Source organism: Botrytis fragariae, assembly GCF_013461495.1.
Source record: "Botrytis fragariae strain BVB16 chromosome Unknown tig00000112, whole genome shotgun sequence".
Lineage (NCBI taxonomy): Eukaryota > Fungi > Ascomycota > Leotiomycetes > Helotiales > Sclerotiniaceae > Botrytis > Botrytis fragariae.
Window position 1 is genome coordinate 1,603,251 of NW_023500997.1, and position 18,668 is coordinate 1,621,918.

Below are 18,668 nucleotides of genomic sequence, written 5' to 3' on the forward strand. Positions count from 1 at the left end.
AAAGAAACTATACCCATCCATAAACCATGGCCCCTACACACCAAATCTTCTTCTTTGGAGATGCACACGTTGACAAGCTCTCCGCTCTCAAAACACTTTTCTCTCACTCTAAGACTCACCCACAGCTGAGAGACTTTCTAAGATCTGCCTGTGATGTCATACAATGTCAAATTTGGACCTTGCTGCCAGAAGAACGAGGAGTATTCGGGCACTTCGACGATCTTCTCGAGTTGGGCGAGCGATATGCCAGAGAAGAGTTTCCAGATGAGATGATTGGCTATGTTCTCATCACCACCATACAAGTTGGTGACTTGCTCTTTCAAAAATTGACCGAAAATAACAACAATACACATCTTCTCGGTCTTTGCATCGGTCTTCTTGCAGCTTCAGTGGCAGCAGCAGTGAGTGATACAAGTGAAATTGCCAAGCTAGGCACTGAAATCATCGCAATAAGTCTGCGACTAGGTGTTGCTGTACGCCGGCGATCGCGATGTATCGAAGACACGCACAGATCATGGGGCTGTATATTGTTTGGTCTTGAGTTTTGGGACCTGGAGAAGAAGTTGGAGGAGTTTAACAAGGTAAGCTAAAGCTGTAAATTTCAGGCTGACAATAACGATACTCATCTTTGGTCTTTATTGTAGAATTTTCCAAAGCCAAGATGGGCATACGCAGGCGTATCCACAAAATCGTGGACTACCGTCTTCGGGCCTCCATCAACACTACAAAATCTGTGCACCGCAATTGACGTACCACACAAATTACTCACATCAGCCAATGCGGCTCACGCTTCGCATCTCGTACAGCTAGATATCTCCTCTATCCTTGGAGATTCGCCTATTCTCGGCTCCGCACTACCACGTACATCATCACTCGTCTCAATAAGCACTGGCTCGCCATATCCAGCAGCATCGCTACGCGAACTTCTCCACGCGATTGTGGATGATATAGCACATAAACCGATGTGGATCGACAAGACAGTCGAGGGTCTTGCTTCAATTGTCAATATTGATAGGAATTCGGAAATCACACTAACGACTCTGGGACCGAGTAGTCATACAGGGATGGTGCAGAGGATATTAGCACCTTTTTTCTCCGCCGTTCACATCAGCGCTCACGTCGGGTCTCATGAAGGTTCAGAAACCGCAAACTCAGGTGGTAGATCGAGTGATATCGCCGTAATCGGGATGTCCGGGCGCTTTCCATTCGCGGAAGATGTGAAAGAATTCTGGGAGGTGCTACAAGCCGGACAGGCATTACACGAAATGGTAATTTTCTCCTACACGTACGTAATACTTATAAAAACAAACGCTTACTCAACAGATTCCTCCCTCTCGTTTCTCCATCTCTGACTTCCATGACCCCACCGGCGAAACCAAAAACTCCCTCCTCACCACCCACGGCGTCTTCCTCCGCCACCCCGGCCTCTTTGACAACAAACTTTTCAACGTCTCCCCCAAAGAAGCCCTCCAAATGGATCCCCTGCAACGACTCCTCCTCCTGTGCACCTACGAAGCCCTCGAAAAAGCAGGGTATGCGCGTAACTCCAGCACTTCAACTCATCCCTCTAAAATCGGAACATATTTTGGCCAAACCGTCGATGACTGGAAAGACATCAATGCCCAGATGGGAATCGATACTCATTACCTGCCCTCTCTAGACCGGGCATTTCATCCCGGCCGGGTAGCGCATTATTTTAAATGGGGCGGAGGCTTTTACAGTGTTGATACGGCCTGTTCGTCTAGTTTGACCTGTGCACATCTCGCGTGCGAAGCTCTCAATAATCGTGAACTCGACATGGCAATTGTAGCTGGGGGATCATTACTGGGGGCCCCAGAAATGTTTTCCGGATTGGGCAAAGGTGGGTTTTTATCTGCGACTGGCGGGTGCAAGACTTTCCACGATGATGCGGATGGGTATTGTCGAGGCGAAGCGCTCGGCGTTGTGGTTTTGAAAAGGTTGGAAGATGCAGTGAGAGAGAATGATAACATTCTTGCTGTAATCAAGGGGACGGAAAGAAACTCGAATGCAGGCGCGGCCTCGATAACGTATCCCGGGCAAGAGGCGCAGGAAACATTGTTTGGGAGGCTGTTGAGAAAGGCCAACGTGGATCCACATGATGTAGGGTTTGTAGAAATGCATGGTACAGGGACGCAGGCCGGGGATAATGTCGAGACTAATTCGGTGAGGAACGTGTTTGCGCAGAACCGGGGCAGGGATAATCCGCTGCACATTGGGGCTGTAAAGGCGATTATCGGACATAGTGAAGCGGCGGCGGGAATCGCTTCACTCATTAAATCGTTGTTGATTTTGAGGGAAGGAAGTATCCCAACGCAGCCAGAGTGGCCCTTCAAGCTTAATCACAAGTTTCCTGACCTAGAAGCGTCGAATATCATTATTGCAGATGGCAAGCGCCGACTGGTCCCAAGACCGAATGGTGACGGCAAGAGAAGAATCGTGGTTAATTCTTTCGATGCTGCGGGGGGTAATACTAGTCTCCTAATTGAAGACGCACCTCGAAGAGTGTCGAAAAGCCCTGATCCACGATCCCATCACGTCGTCACAGTTTCCGCTCGTACCTTAACCTCCCACGCAGCAAACAAGAAGCGCCTCATACAGTACCTAAAAATGAACCCAGATACTACGATAGCGGATTTGGCTTATACGACAACTGCTCGTCGCGAACATGAGCTCTACCGAGTAGCATTTGTATGCGAGTACATTAGCGAACTAACGAAGCAACTTCATTCAAGCACAGAGCCAGAACTACCACCAAAGTCCGGCTCATCACTTATATTCGTATTCACAGGACAAAGCGCGCAATACACTGGAATGGGCAGAATACTATATGAGACTTCACCAAGATTCAAGCAAACCCTCGATACGTACCAATCTCTTTGTGACAGTCAAGACCTTGCTTTCTTTATTGACATCATACGCGGAACGCAAGATGTGAAAAATGCGACAGCTGCTCAACTTCAACTAGCTATTGTCGCGTTAGAGATTGCTTTGGCTCATTACTGGGAGTCTCTAGGCCTCAAACCACGCTTGGTAATCGGACATAGTCTTGGCGAGTACGCCGCGTTATGCATTGCTGGTGTGTTATCCATCAGCGATACCCTGTTTCTAGTCAATAAGCGGGCCACATTGATGGAGAAGCAGTGTGGACCTGGAACTTCGACTATGCTAGCTATTGCATTGCCGAAAGACAAAGTCTCGGAGGTTCTGAAGACTCGGTCATTTTGTGAAATATCCTGCTTGAATGGTCCTTCTAGCACGGTTGTAAGTGGCCCAACAGCGGAGATAAAATTGCTTCAAATTGAGCTCAAGGAGAAGAAAGTCCAATCCTCACTTCTTCCAACTGAATTCGGATTCCATTCTCAGGCAATGGATCCTATGCTTGAAGATTTCGAGGTGGCATCGAATAGAACACACTTCATGACACCTAAAATGCCGGTCGCTTCAACTTTGACTGGTGATATGATTACTTCTGAAGGAGTATTCAATGCCACTTATCTACGACGGCAAATTCGTGAACCAGTCACATTCATGAAAGCCGTGCGAGCATGTGAATCAGAGGGATTTATCAGCAACAGCGACGTCATTCTCGAGATAGGTCCACATCCAGTGTGTATCGGACTTATCACACAGAGTCTATCAGATGCACAACCAACTTGTCTCCCATCACTACATCACAGCAAAGATAACTGGAAAACAATTTCAGAGGCCATTGCTGCTGCGCATGTTGCGAAGCTTCCTGTACTCTGGCATGAGTTCCACGCCGATTATTCCAATAGCGCCAGAATATTAGATTTACCCACATATGCTTTCGACTTGAAGGACTACTGGGTACCATACCGAGCGCAATTACCAGCAGCTCCTCAAACCCAAGCTAAACACACTCTCTCAACAACATGTCTGCAGAAAGTAGAATCTCTAAATATCAATAACGCTCACGTATCAGCTATCTTCACATCTCAGGTCTCCGAGCCACATCTCTACAAAGCCATTCGCGGCCACATTGTAGATGACGTTGCAATCTGTCCGGCTAGCGTGTTCTGCGATATGGCATATACAGCTTCGAAATTCGTTCTCGAGCAAGCTGGTATCAAAGCAGATTTGGCTAATCTGGAACTGGTTGGTCTTAATATGACGCATGCACTTGTTGTTCATTCGAAAGATACAGAACAAATAGTTCATGTTTCTGCCGACCTTAACTCCACGCAAAAGGTCATCTCTATTACTTTTAGCTCTATTGAAAACTCGAGCAGTATGGCAGAACACGGTACATGTCGTATTGTTGTCAACGAAGGAAATGTTGTCCAGGAAGCGGAATGGTCACGGATGCAACGGCTGGTCGAAAGTAGGGTTAGCAGCTTAGAGAACTCCAAAACCGCACACCACATGACTAAACCCCTGATCTACAAGCTCTTCTCAACCCTAGTCGACTACGATAAATCTTACCAGGCATTATCAGAAATTTCCATAGAAGAAAACTTCGAGGATGCCGCAGCCACTATGGTTCTTAAACAGAATCCAGAACTAGGCTCATTCACGCACAGTCCGTACATTGTAGATGCACTCGTACATCTCGCAGGACTGTTGCTAAATGTCGATCCCGCGAAATCAAAAACGGACCTGTATATTGCAGGAAATATTGGACGCATGAGCATCATGGGCGATTTGTCAAAAAATCAACAGTGCACAGCCTATGCAACGATCCGAGAGCGAACCAGCAAAGGCATTTGCCTGTGTGACGTGTATGTCTTTGCAGACACGAACCTCGTGGCGATGAGCACCGATATCAAATTCCAGCGATTAAGCAGAGATATATTTGGCATGATGCTGGGGAAAGAACAATCATTTGACCCTTACCCAGCTCCTCGTAAAACTCGATTCATGCACAAGGACAAGGGAGATGCCGCTTCTTCGGTAAGTGATTCGTCGGAAAATTCTTGGGTTCCGACGCTAGTATCGAGTACTAGCTCGCAAACCTCAGTCGAGGCTCTCGATCTATCTTCCATCTTGCTCAATACTGTCGCTGCAAAAACCGGTGTTAGTGTATTAGAGATGGAAGATAACTCAAGCTTTGCGGATCTGGGAATAGATTCACCAATGAGTATCTCTATCATTGCAGATTTTAGGAAAAGGACTGAGGTTGAGCTGCCCGCCGCGTTCTTCTCGAATTTCCCCACTGTAGTAGAAGCGAAGGGGGAGCTTGGCAGCGTCTCTGAAACTATATCAATACCACCGCCAAAGCCATTGGTTAAACAGGAACAACGACAGAATCTAGCAGCTAAGCGTCAAAGATCATCCAGCCAAACGCAAGCTCAGAATGACAAGAAATCAAAAAACACATCTGAGACCACTCAAAGTACTGCTTTATTCAAGATCGTCGCAGCAGAATTAGGAATAGATATCACCGAGTTGACACCTGGTACTGAATTTGCTGAGATAGGAGTTGATTCCATGCTCAGTATCAAAATCCTCTCAATCTTCAAAAAGAAATCGGGAACCGAACTCCCAGCGGCATTTTTCAACAGCAATTCTACCATCACCTCAGCACGAGAAGAACTCGATGGATCCCCCTCCTCCCAATCATACCACACCGCCACCTCAGAATCTCAACCCAAACCCCCCAAATCTCGCGTAATCCTCATCCAAGGCAAATCCCACTCCAAAGCCACCCCCCTTTTCCTCGCTACCGACGGCTCCGGCGCTGTAACACCCTACATTCACTTCCCCGCTCTCCCCCACGGTCGTAAGATCTACGCCCTGGAATCGCCATTCCTAGAAACTCCAGACGAATACACTCTTTCCATCCAAGAGATGGCTGATATCTTCATCACCGCCATGCGCACCATCCAGCCCCACGGCCCATATTTAATCGGTGGCTGGTCCGCAGGCGGAATCTACGCATACGAAATTGCACATCGCTTAGCTATGGTCGGGGAGACGATCACCGGGCTCGTAATAATAGATACACGCATCAATGTCTCTGTTCCTAAGGCAGATGTAACCATGGAGTTTATCGAGCGTTTCGGGATATTCACCGGTGTGGGCCGCGGGAACTTATTATCGGGATTATCGATGCAGCAAAAACAACACCTGACATCTACCGTTCGCGCTCTCTGTAAATACGATGCAGTGCCTTTTCCGGCTGGGAGAGCACCGCGCAAAACGCATATTATTTGGGCGAGTAAGGGGCTGAATGACAGTGCGAATTTGGGGGAGAGGAATGATCAGGTTACGAGAAAGGCAGCAATGAGGCCGGGGAGCGGGGGGAAGAACATGAGTGAGATGGAGTTGGGGGATTTTGAGGAGGAATTTAAGAGTTGGTTTTTTGGGAAGAGGAGGGATTTTGGGACGAATGGGTGGGAGGAGTTATTGTTGAAGGGGGATGTTAAGGTTCATAAAGTCGATGCTGGTGAGTTGCTGATTGAGTTGTTTGAATTTTGAAATATACTAACGTTTGGTTTTAGATCATTTTTCGATGGTTGTGCCGCCTCGTGTGAAGGAGTTGGGTTCGGTGTTGTTGGAGAGCATTGAAGATTTTACGAGAATTGAGGCGGAGGAACAATAGAGGAGATTGGCGATGCTAGTTTTATATATAGAATTCTAGGGGGAATAGATTCGCAGTTAGATTCAGACGTTTGTCTGGTCGTGCCAAAAAGAATACACACACACACACACACACATATACACATGTCTGATATTCGATGATCTGAATCCTGGTGTCATCACCTCGCCCCCACTTAACACGAATAGAGATGGTCAAGCTTGAAACCATCAGGCCGATTAGCTGTTTTAGGTCTTGACATTCGCCCAGTGTATCAACGATCAAGATTGTGGGCTTCAAATTCCTGACCTGCAAGATATCCTCCGAGGCCCCGGATAGTGCTACCCAGACGTTGACGTCTTTGAACAACCATTCTCCTGATTTCTCATATCGTTTTTGTAAATGCGGGAGAAGGGCAGGTATTACAAAGAGAAGAGAAGAAAAGAAAGGGAAATTATATTATGAAGACAAAAGTAATGAAGCCGTGAACAGGTACATTGAAACTCGTTTTCATTAACATAATATATGATTCTTATGCTTGAGTTTGAGAAGGGAAATCGTCCAAGATTGGTTGAATCATTGATTCGTTAACGTCCTGTATTAGTCTAAGACTACGTAGGACGACTAAAGACCATGAATCTCTCCCATACTAACGGACATTATACTACTAAAGTATAAGCTCGATTTGTTGTTTGATTTGATATAATATGGAATTGAGAAAGAAAATATATAGAGATTATGAAATATTTTTTTGAGTGCTGATGGTTGGATAGAATGGACAAGAGAGTGGGGAAGAAAGAAATTAGAGGACAAAGAGGAGAGGGACGAGTGGGGACACATAAAGAATGGTTGTGAAGCGGAGCGGTGTGGATGTCAGATGGTGCTCTAGCAACTTAGCAGGAGAGCCTCGGTAAATAAGGAGAATCATTCTATTGTATCTACTTGGGTACTCTATCGACAAAGGATATATGAAAGATGATTCTTGAGGTATATGTAATTACAAAGTACATGCCTACTCATTTCTTGTACATCAATCACTATCAACGCATGAAATCTCTTTTTAATCTTTCAAATAAACTTTTTTTCTTCATTCAATCTATCGATTTACTATGACTAGTCGCTCTTCTTCTACATCCTTCTTTTACTCTCCGCCTCCCCCCTCTTCCATAATGTTTAATCCAAGTCACTCAACCATCAAGGTACGCCCTCCCCTTCATCTTGTATCACCTCACCGTAATGGGCTTCCTTTACCCGGCGTCCACCCACTACCTCCTCCTCCAAAGCTAGAAAATCCACTCCCATTTACACTCCCACTTCCCCCAGAGCCAAACTGTAACGTCCCAAGTGGCTTTCGAACCGGTGTACTTGGTCCCTTCAAGCTTATACCACCATCTTCGTTACCATTTGCTGGTGGAGTATTGGTTCTACTTATATCCCTCCCCTCTCTTTCTCTCTCTCTTTCTCTTTCTTTCCTAGCATTGAAACTGGGTGGTCTAAAATTGCACGCTTGTCCTTGTCTGTAAACTTCAATCAACAATTCCTCCACTAACATCCCTCCAACTTCTTCTGACGCAGTCCATTCTTCCCATTTTTTCCATAATCTCAACGCTGTTCTTGCATCTTCAATACTATCATGCGTCTCGACTTGAATATCTTCTCTGAATAAATACCATGCCAAGAACGCCAACCCCAATTTTCTTTGTTTGGATGGAATAAAGAAAAGATCAGCCGTATCAATCACATGTGATTTTGGTATCTGTATATTAATGACTCTAAAGTCTGTTTTGAGACCATGACCAACAAATTTACATCCTAGGTTTAATAGAATCCAGAGTTTCTTGTAAGCAATCTTGAGAGAAACGAGATTGTGTTTCGTTTTTTGTGGATCGAGGTCACCAGGACTAATACCCGAATAAGACGTCAAATAGTCGATAATCGGATCTTTGCAATTGATGTAATCATCAATAAATGGATAACCTTCATCATCACCTGAGCCTCGAACAACAGAGACACGTGCTAGAGCGTGTGCAATAGGTCGGATAGTCTGTCTTTCGCCTTCGGAGTTGACTTCTATTTCGGGTTGACGAATAGAAACGAATTCAGTATCGAGAGCTATGAGGGTTCCTTCGGTTGGCATCTCACGATCTGGGGAGAGAGGTTTGTGAGTTTTATTAATGACGTGAGTACTTGAGGTGTGTTAGCAGCAATTGCAAAAGGTTGAAAAGAGATGAGAACAGACTTTTCATCGGCAAATAAAAGAGAAGTGTCTAGATTGTCCTTCCATGAATTGTCAATCCGATTATTCGTTTCCTTCACTTGATAAGTGATAACGGATGGTAGTTTCCAGCTCGAGTTGAACAATAGAGCATCTTCTTTTGGTAGCGGAGTAACTAGGAAATCATTAAAGAGATGCCATTGACTTTCTGCTGGTGGAGTTGGCGCGGAATGAGCAACTATGATATATTAGTACATGTAAAAGCAAAAGGGGAATATGAGGTTCACCATTTATTAAAGATACCAAATGAGGTTTTTCGTTTTGCCCGACATCAATCTCCGCAGCAAAACCTACTAAAGAATAAACAGTAATGTTATGAGCACCACGTGCTATATGAAGTCTCAAATCTTCGCCTTGATAACAGTAGATTTGACCCATGTTAATGATAGTTCCTATCTCTTCTGGCAAACAACCTGGCGTTTCCCAAAACTGTTTTGATTCAGGACTTGAAAGATTCGCATTGAGCATAAGAACTGGTGGTGAGGTATGGATAGTCTTTTTCGTTTGCAAGGTTTGATACTTTCTACAAGTCCCACACCATCCGCGGTTTGTTGTTTCTCGTTCAATGCTCGCTTTTAAAATTTCAGAGAATGATTTCTTAGGCATTGGCGGTGCCTTGCCATTTCGATTGTATGGTTTCTGGTATACTTAGCATGATTCAAATGCTGCATTGAATTGCCGAACTTACAGGTGGTGTTTGCGGGTACGTTAGGTCAATAGACGAGGATCCACCTGGACGTGTATGCTCACTTTTACAAAAGACACACCTGATATTCATTGTAACAGGCATAGAAAAAACCTGAATGATCAGCAATAATCTTGACAAAAGTGTCAGGTCAGGTACTAACACGCTCAAATATGTTCGACCCAGTAGGAACGCTTTTGAATTCTTGTGGAATCCTATTAAGAAAAAATTGATTCAATGACTGAAGTAAAGTTGAGATTGAACCTCCACGTGATTCTTCCTCCAATAAGTGCATGCTCTTAGCTATTAAAATATCAGCAGTGCAAAGATTATTCTCAAGAGGTTACTCACCCTCTGGAATATGGCTAAATGTTTTTAGCAGGTTTGTCGCTTGACATACAGTCCCCGCTGCTTTCTCCAACATATCAAACAAGAAGCCCATTTCGCATAACAAACACATATCATTAACACAACCTGTCGCAGTATGTTTCAAAGCAAAATTTCGAATGAGAATCGTAAATCTCATTATTTGCAACAAGGAATTAGCATATGAATTCGAGATATGAGTCTCGAGCCCCGAATATTGAGTCTTATTGTAGTATCTACCTAGCATTAGCCAATTCTTCAGAAAGGGGAATTGGTACCTACCCAAAATCAAAATCATCGACTCCAAACTTGCTATACTTAATCTCAACATTCATGTAGAAAGCGCTGTTACCTGCTTGTAGAGTAGGGAGCTTTTTATCCCTAATGATTTCGGCGATTTCATTAATACCACGTTCAGGAGTTGCATCATTAACGCCTTCTCTAGCCCTTTCACTCAAGAATTTTGGCGTTTGTATACTTGGTTGCGTCCTCTCGGCCGTTCTCCTACTCTCTATCTGATTTCTCCTCACATCCTTCCTTGCGTTCTTGCCACAAATCATCCCATCTCCAACCTTAGGATTTATAATCCAATTTGGGTCAACCTTGACAGGCGGAGCACCGACTTCGAAAATGAGATGACTCGGCCAAGCAGATAAAAGATTTTCTCGATAATATGGCATACCAATTGAATTAAGTGGACTGTTTAATGTTCAATTAGCAAGACCAAAAAGTGGTGAGTTTTCCACACATACGTATCGTCGTGCCATTCTCCACGTGCGGGTTTATCCTCCGTATCCGCAAACTCAATGGGACCGCTGAGCTCGGCAAATCGAATATTGCCTCGCGAACCCCATATATGTACACTGTTTTCCATATCTGACAACGCAATAGCGTTTCCTGTAGCTGCAATCTCCAAAGATCTCAACGTGGTTAGAACATTAGCTTGTCTGACGTTGCTCGAATTCGGGTTGATCAAATCAACTATATGAATTTGACCCTGCTGCGAAACAATATAACAGGTAGTCAACATTCGCGGGTGCATTCTAACAAATGCTGCTCCTGGAGGAAAGGGAATAGGAGGTAAAGTCGACAGTGTTCTAAGATTCAGCACCATGACAAAAGTATCAAGCCTGTATGATCCTTGATGTGGTAACGAATATCCACAAGTGAGTAGATAGTCACTTTGCACATCCATATCGTTGATGAGTGCTGTGTGAGCCTGCCAAGTCTTGGTCACAGTAAAGCTGTAAGGATCGAGTATACAAACGGACCCCGTCGGTGTGGCCGCACAGATGGATCGGCTCCTTTTCATGATCTTATAGTGATTGTTCGTAGGTACCTAGAAATTTAGAAAGTATTCCTCATCTTCGCGGAGTACTATACCTGTTTCGTGATAACTCCTTTGTCCACATCAATTATAAACATCTGGTCCTGGATCCCCGCAACTAGTATCTCTGATGTTCCCTTCGAAGTGTAACTCATACATCGTAAGTCCTTCATATCTTCGTGGCTATATTCGCAAAAGTATCAGTTCTGATCTGCGACGCTTCCCGGGGGGAGAGTGTCGTACGTAATGTGCCATATGTGTAAACCCCTCCTTGATGCCATATGAACGCTTCTCCCTCCCACTGAAATAACACCTTTGTCATGGAACAGAAATTGACGAATTGGATCTTGACCGGCCCTATAGGATGTATATCCTATACCTTCGAGGCCATAGAAACTTTTAACGCGTCCCACTTCATCCCCAATCCAAAATAACTCTTGAGAGGAATCGAATGCTCTCGCAGGAGCTTGTGCATGATCTGGATGCACACCCGAAGGCGGCAACTGAAATCTAGTGACCTGCGTAAGATGTTTAGCAATCCGTTGTATAGCGAGTTGAGCTTCATAATCGGTTTGACTTTGGTTAGAACAAGCCATGATAGCTAATTCATTGCCGTGGAATAACAATGCTGAGGGCATGGGAGAAACAAGGCTGAGAAACAACATAGTATGTTATACCAAGATCAAAGTTTAGAAACCATTTTGTGACGATAAAGGAAAGTAGAACTCACTTCCTCCCAATCACCATCCATTTTGGACAAAATTACCATTACCAATCCATGGTTGTGTATATAAAATATATTACTGAGTTCCAAAATATGAAGGTTAAGGATGTTGATGGGGTGGAGTCCTCTCATTATTCTGCCATGCCACTTTCATCCTAATTGGTTTTAGTTAGATTTTCAGGGTATTTACCGCCCAACAGGAGCTCCATTAGAATCCTACAGCATCAAACCTCCAAATACCGAATTCCGCAAACATACAAACATGAAGCGCCAAAGCCCATTCAAAGCTGAGACGCGCCCAATGTCAATGTTCAAACACAAGGGATTCATAAACGTAGGTTGTATCTGGCATTTCCTCTTATTCATCTCAAAGTACCATTTCAGATGAACATATAAAGTTATCAATTGATTCATTTGGCATTCTTTTTCTTTCGTCGTTTCGCTTTGAAATCCATTCAATATTGAAGCTGGTTGGAAGTACCCCTCCATCAACCCATCAACCCATCAACACAACTCTTTAACAACTCTTCAATATGAATTTTTACGATGGCGCATTCCTGGTGTTAATATCAGCATGTGGTCTTCTTACATGGCGACAATATCAAACAAAAGAAGACTCCACAGAAGATAGGAAAAACAATGATGATACTACCCCTCTAGCGAAGGCAGAAGCAAGCCGCTTCATCAAATTATTCCTTACCGTCTATTGTCTTGTGATGGCATCAGATTGGCTTCAAGGTAATATACATCTCTTGATTAGACAATTATCACATTACTAATATTCAAATAGGTCCCTACGTTTACAGTCTTTACAAAGATCAATTTGGACTTGATGAGAAAATCGTAGCATTACTCTTCACAACTGGCTTTCTATCTGGTGGCATATCAGGATACTTTGTCGGTTCATTCGCAGATAAATATGGTCGCAAATCAGCATGTCTCGTCTTCTGTCTTACCTATTCGCTTTCGTGTTTTTCAACCATCTTTCCTAGCACTCCGATACTGTTTGTTGGACGAATCTTTGGAGGCCTAAGTACAAGCTTGATGTTTAGCGCTTTTGAAAGCTGGATGGTTACGGAATATCACAAGAGGAATATACAAAAAGCTGGGATGAGCTTGAATAGTCTGTTTGGAGTTATGTCTACTTTAAATAGTGTTATGGCTATCTTGTCAGGTGTTTTTAGTGAATGGTTGGTTCAGATTACAGATGATAGAAGAATGCCATTTATGGCTTCTGCATGTCTATTGGGAATTTCTGCATATATCATTACCATGTATTGGGTAAGATCTCCCATACCTCGAAAAGTCTCTGTCTCTAACTAATCACATTTTCAATAGACCGAAAACTACGGCGATAGTGCAACCAAAGTCCAAAAGTCTACCTCTGGCACCTCTGGCACCTCTGAAACTTCCCCCGCCTCTACCCACGGCAATTCTCCCTCGTGCACTTCCAATGCTCCCCCTCCTGCAGCCTCAGCCCTCAAACTAATCTTCACCAACCCACGAATCTTCACTCTCGGTCTCGCTTCCTGTTTCTTCGAAGGCAGCATGTACCTCTTTGTTTTCTTCTGGACCCCCTTTCTCAATTCCACACAACCATCTCCCTCATCCCCACCCCTCCCTCTCGGCATGATCTTCGCCTCTTTCATGGCCTCCGTCATGCTCGGTTCCCTAACCTTCACCCAACTCTCTTCCACCTTTCCCTCTCTCACTCAAACCCGTCTCCTAACAATCATCTTCGCCATCTCCTCCATCTCCCTCCTCTTTCCCCTGCTCACAGAAGATCAGCATTACACCTTCTACGCCTTCTGCATGTTCGAAGCAATGGTTGGTATGTATTTCCCATCCGTGGGATCCCTCAAGGGGAAGTGGATAGAAGATGGTGTTCGAGCACGAATCTACGGTGCATTGAGAGTGCCATTGAATATCTTCGTCGTGGTTAGTCTAGCGTTGGTGAGAGAAGGAGAGGAGTATCGACGAGGAGTCTTTTTAGTTTGCGGAGGCTTGTTGGTGACGACTAGCGGGATTTTCTATAGATTTGTCAGGGAGAGTTAGACGTTAGATTAGATGTCAGATGTCAAATATCAGATTCGGGAGGTCAGTTGTTCAACTAGGTATCCTAGGTACCTAGTACATATAGACACATGAATGAATGAATAGATATATATACATGTACACACACGTCAGGAGCGCGCATCGCACGCATGATTTCAGCACCCTCGTGTTTACAAGCAGGAGTGAGAATGGGTATAGCGATATAGGTGAGATCCCTTGTGCCCCCTCCTCTCTCAAGGCCGTATCATCATCCCAATCCACATCACTCTCCCATATCCTTCCTTATCTCACCATACAATCTTCCTATCCTCGTATGATTTAGCTCAGGAAGAAAACTCGATACTATACTATACTATACTATACTATACTATATACAAACTTTCCGCAAAAACCTGGATATAGTGATTTTATTCATCACCAGATTCGAAAGAAAAAGGCAACCCCTCTTATAATCTCCCCCTCTCCTTCAAAATTTTATGATTCTCTCAATTCATATCATCATCTCTGCTCATAATACTGCACTACAAATAATCTTCACACCCCAATCACACCCCCATCACACACGCAAATACACAAACACACAATTCCAAAGTCAAAGTCAAAAAGTCAAGAGTAAAATAAAAAAGAGAAAAGATGTTTCGTATTTCATCTTGGTATCATATCTACAAAAGCACTCAAACTCATCTCATCTTATCCCATCCCATCCTATCCATCCATCAATCCATCCCATATTCTATCTCAATCCAACTCAACTCAACTCGATCAATCCAATCCTATTCTACCCTACCCCAGCCTATCCTACCAACCATCGTATCCATATCATACCATACCCATCACCGTTTCCAATCCCCGGGAATATCCCCCATCCCCATACCGCATTCGCAAATCCCAAAGATTGCAATCTCGGTTTCCCTCGCCAAATGGTATCTATCTCATCACATCACATCCTATCCCAACTTATTTCATCACTCCTCTTCCCCTCAACCCTCAAAAGTAGGATGTAAAGCGAAATTCAATCCTAGAGATCATTTCCATTCCATAAGTACCTCCACATTTAGTCCTATGAAAATCGTATCCCAGATTCGAGTTCGAGTCTTTCGTTCGCTTCAAGTACCGATCGTTCCTCGCAAGGCAGATGCCTATTCGATCGCTTCTCTTTTAATATTTACATCTCCCTCTCCGTAAGAAAAAAAAACCACATGGAGTTCATAATTCCTCCAGCATATCTGTCATGAACAAAAGAAATATGTAAAAAAAAAAGAAATTAAAAGTCCAGCATGCTCGAGTAGTGAGAAAGCCGCGTACGTATGATCGGGTAAAATAAAAGTGATAAAACTCCCGCTGGCCCCCCTTGAAAATGCAACGAATGCAATGAATGTACATTGATCGCACCAAAGGAAATTGCGTACCGGAAATCCATAAATAGGCACCAATAGTATTGGAATGTCTCATCGAATCATTCTGATTCGATACATTTTCAACCTTGGCTTATAATAACTCTTGCACCTTCCTTTCCTAAGATACCTCTCTCCTGTGGCTTTGGACTGTGCCCTCTACCCTTCTTTCTGGATAAGAATCCTAACATACCAGTTGGCTTGGCATGCGCTTCTACTAATTTAGCATCTGCGGGTAGGGTTGCATCTTGCTTGGCCAGTTCTGACCAACTTCCAGTTTCGCCTAAAACCACTTGCATACCTCCACCTTGTGATTCCTTGCGTATTCCACCTGGACGATTAGGGCGGTTATATGATTGTTGATACGGTGATAAGGGTGTTTTGGTCGTACTTGGTGAATGTGAATGAGGTACGGAACGAGGAGGTCCTAAGACAGGGCTAGTATTTTGGGAAGGTTGTTGAGAGCCAGCAATTTGCGAGTTGGGAACGGGTGGAACATTTGCACTATTCGATGGCGATTCTGAACGTGAAGATGGTTGAGACCGCGAAGCAGCTCTCTTCCGGTTCTTAGATAAAGTGCGCGTGAGAGTGGCTTTCGGAAATTCATCAGAAGTTTGTGATGCTGGAGTCGACGGGCTAACATTTTGTGTAACCGGAGGCGGAGAATTTGGATCACCACCTTCATTGTATCTAAGAGTATTGAGTTAGCATAAGGGGAAACGAGTTGTAGGAGAGTGCTAACCTGTCATACGCTGCCTTGGTGTAATCAAATGTCGTATATTGAGCTTCAATCATCTTGTGGAGTTCTTCTTCCTTGATTTCCTTCTCTGTCGCGTCCTCCTTGAGAGCCTCTCTTGGTTTTTGTCGACGTGCCCGAGCTTCTAAAGGTGCTTCCTCCAGTAGTAATTCCTCGAGATCGTAAGTAGCGTCGAAATTCGTCTTTTCGCTAGATGGAACAAAAACTGGCTCTATTTCCTTTCTCTCGAGTGCCTCGAAATCTATAGGTCTGAAGAAAGGGTTATCGGTAAAAGTTTCGAATCCGGCGGAACCCATTCGCTTCGCTGGATCCTCCTCGAGAGCTGAGCTAATGGCATGTAAACATGGCATCGAAACGGCTGGTGCTGTGATTGGAAAATTCGGTGAAGCTTTGGTGATCTGTGCTGCTAGAGTTGTCTGTGTACTACCTTCAAATGGCCTCTGGATACGTTGGTTAGAACTGAAAACTGAAAAGTGGGGTTGACAGAATGTTGGAAATGAGTCGAATAATACCTTGTTGTAGATACATTCGTAGAACAGTACTCCTAGCGACCACCAATCTGCGCCAGGACCATATCCACATCCTTTGTAAACTTCTGGTGCGAGATAAGCTAAAGTGCCAGATTTGCTCGTTAGTAGTCTGTGTGAAGTGTAATCCGATGCAACATTCTGCAGGATGTTAGCGTTGTGTTCATACTCGGGACGTGTTCTTGGAAGGACAAACAAAATCTGCTAAATGAATATGCCCCTCGGAATCCAATAAAACATTGTCAGGTTTGACATCCCGATGTATGATACCCTGCTTATGTATGTACTTCAATGCAATCCCAAGTTCGGCAATCCAAAATTGAACAGCTTCCTCGGTGAAGGTCTTTCTCGAAATATGGAATCGTAAATCTCCTCCGTTCATTAAATCGACGACTAGATACCTGTTTGTTGAAAGATTAGTGAGTGCTTGTGGACCAGGTCTAGATCCAGATCCAAATCCAAATCCAAATCCACGTACATGTATTCAATATCTTGAAAACTATATCGCAAGTTACAAATAAATGGGTGATTTAAATGCTCCAACATTCGTCGTTCTCGAATTATATTCCGTACGCTTTCTTGTCGAACGACTATGTTTTCCAGAAATCAGCAGTCGTTCAAGATTGGAATCAAGTATCACCAACCCTCATCCTTGCGAATGTACTTGAGCGCAAACGTCAATCCGGTATCCTTCCTCTCTACTATCCTTACTTTTCCAAAAGCACCCTTTCCAACAACTCGCAGAAGTCGAAAATGATTGAGGCTCACTATCGTGGAGAAGTCATATGTTAGCAAAAGTACTAGTGGTGGTGGTATGATACCGGTAACAAAGACTAAGGACCCCTCGAGAATTCGAGGAATTCCTAGCACATTCTCTTGCCACTGAACTCTCTATCAACCAAATTCATTCGTACCTTCATCTTCGAAGTTCACCGGCTTTCCAGAACTGTTTCCCATGGGCGCAAACGTCTGGGTGAAATCAAGACTCTATCTCCCCTTAACCTCGATTTGACCAATAAATTTCTAAGGAAATGCGATTGAATTTGTAAATGGAGACATTCGGCGCAAAACTATCAAATCATGCGAAATCGATCTGAATCTCGAGACAAGCGAAAGATGGAAGATTTTGGGTCGGAAATTTTTATCGATAATGAAGTTGATTAAATTTCTTGAGAGGAAATTGCAAGATGTTGTTGCATGAAGCGAATACAAGTTGAAATGGGGTTGAGTTGAGTCGAGTCGAGTTTAATAAGTTGGTGGAGTGCAAGAGTGTTCCTTTGTGTGGAGATTTTGAAAGTATTGAAATGAATTATTATCTTGCGTGAGTAAATTGAATACCTATAGACAAGACGGTGTAGAATTTGGGAGAACAAAGATGGGATGGGATGGGATAGGGTGGTAGTCTCTCTCTCTCTCTGGACGAGAATCTTCTTTTTTTCCTTCTTCGTTTCCTTTGGAATGTTTAGGATGAAACTTGGTGTCAGAGATTAGAGACTAGAGAGTAGAGAGTCGAAGCTAGAGATCGGAGACTAGAGACAATGACTAGAAATTGACTAGAAATTGACTGGAAATTGACTAGAAATTGACTAGAAATCGGCTAGAAATTGATCAAAGGAATTTCCCCCAAGTTGATGCTTAAGGAAAGAGAAAAATAAGAAATAATAATTATAAAGAATTGTCTTGTTGTTCGGGAACGGACCACACGCCGCCTTTTGAAGATAATTTATGTTTATTAGAATCTTTGGTGGTGGTGAAGACTGTCAGAGGTTGATTTAGATGGTGGATATATGGATATGGGTATGGATGGATATGGAGATGGAGATGAAGATGGATATGGATATGGATGTGCATACCTATGTGTACCGATGTGGAATTTGGATGGGGCCAATGTGAGAAGTTAAAAGCTCGAAGCTGGAACTTTTTAGAAGGATCCACGAGTAGGTAGTATTTTGTCTTAATGTTGCATGGGGAAAGATTAAGTGAATTGATTTTGAAGGGA

At 43.8% G+C, this 18,668-nt stretch overlaps 4 protein-coding genes across 4 annotated transcripts; 2 read left to right on the forward strand and 2 right to left on the reverse strand.

Moving 5' to 3' along the window:
* Window positions 1–26: 26 nt before the first annotated feature.
* On the forward strand, window positions 27–6,583 carry Bfra_008040 (putative polyketide synthase protein; the record flags this gene model as incomplete). Its single annotated transcript, XM_037338405.1, has 4 exons — window positions 27–581; window positions 645–1,268; window positions 1,324–6,427; window positions 6,483–6,583. The coding sequence occupies 4 exons, from the start codon at window positions 27–29 to the stop codon at window positions 6,581–6,583; spliced, it is 6,384 nt and encodes a 2,127-aa protein (XP_037190468.1).
* Window positions 6,584–7,787: 1,204 nt separating this feature from the next.
* Bfra_008041 (putative pab-dependent poly -specific ribonuclease subunit pan2 protein) lies at window positions 7,788–11,850 on the reverse strand (the record flags this gene model as incomplete). Its single annotated transcript, XM_037338406.1, has 10 exons — window positions 7,788–8,745; window positions 8,799–9,012; window positions 9,062–9,473; window positions 9,523–9,633; window positions 9,683–9,822; window positions 9,871–10,121; window positions 10,168–10,584; window positions 10,638–11,224; window positions 11,269–11,395; window positions 11,456–11,850. The coding sequence occupies 10 exons, from the start codon at window positions 11,848–11,850 to the stop codon at window positions 7,788–7,790; spliced, it is 3,612 nt and encodes a 1,203-aa protein (XP_037190469.1).
* Window positions 11,851–12,469: 619 nt separating this feature from the next.
* On the forward strand, window positions 12,470–13,991 carry Bfra_008042 (putative major facilitator superfamily domain-containing protein; the record flags this gene model as incomplete). The annotated part of the gene is made up of 3 exons (XM_037338407.1): window positions 12,470–12,674; window positions 12,727–13,217; window positions 13,275–13,991. The coding sequence occupies 3 exons, from the start codon at window positions 12,470–12,472 to the stop codon at window positions 13,989–13,991; spliced, it is 1,413 nt and encodes a 470-aa protein (XP_037190470.1).
* A 1,477-nt stretch (window positions 13,992–15,468) lies between these two features.
* On the reverse strand, window positions 15,469–17,626 carry Bfra_008043 (putative protein kinase protein; the record flags this gene model as incomplete). The annotated part of the gene is made up of 7 exons (XM_037338408.1): window positions 15,469–16,075; window positions 16,128–16,582; window positions 16,655–16,810; window positions 16,866–17,070; window positions 17,148–17,259; window positions 17,314–17,436; window positions 17,584–17,626. The coding sequence occupies 7 exons, from the start codon at window positions 17,624–17,626 to the stop codon at window positions 15,469–15,471; spliced, it is 1,701 nt and encodes a 566-aa protein (XP_037190471.1).
* Window positions 17,627–18,668: the final 1,042 nt, after the last annotated feature.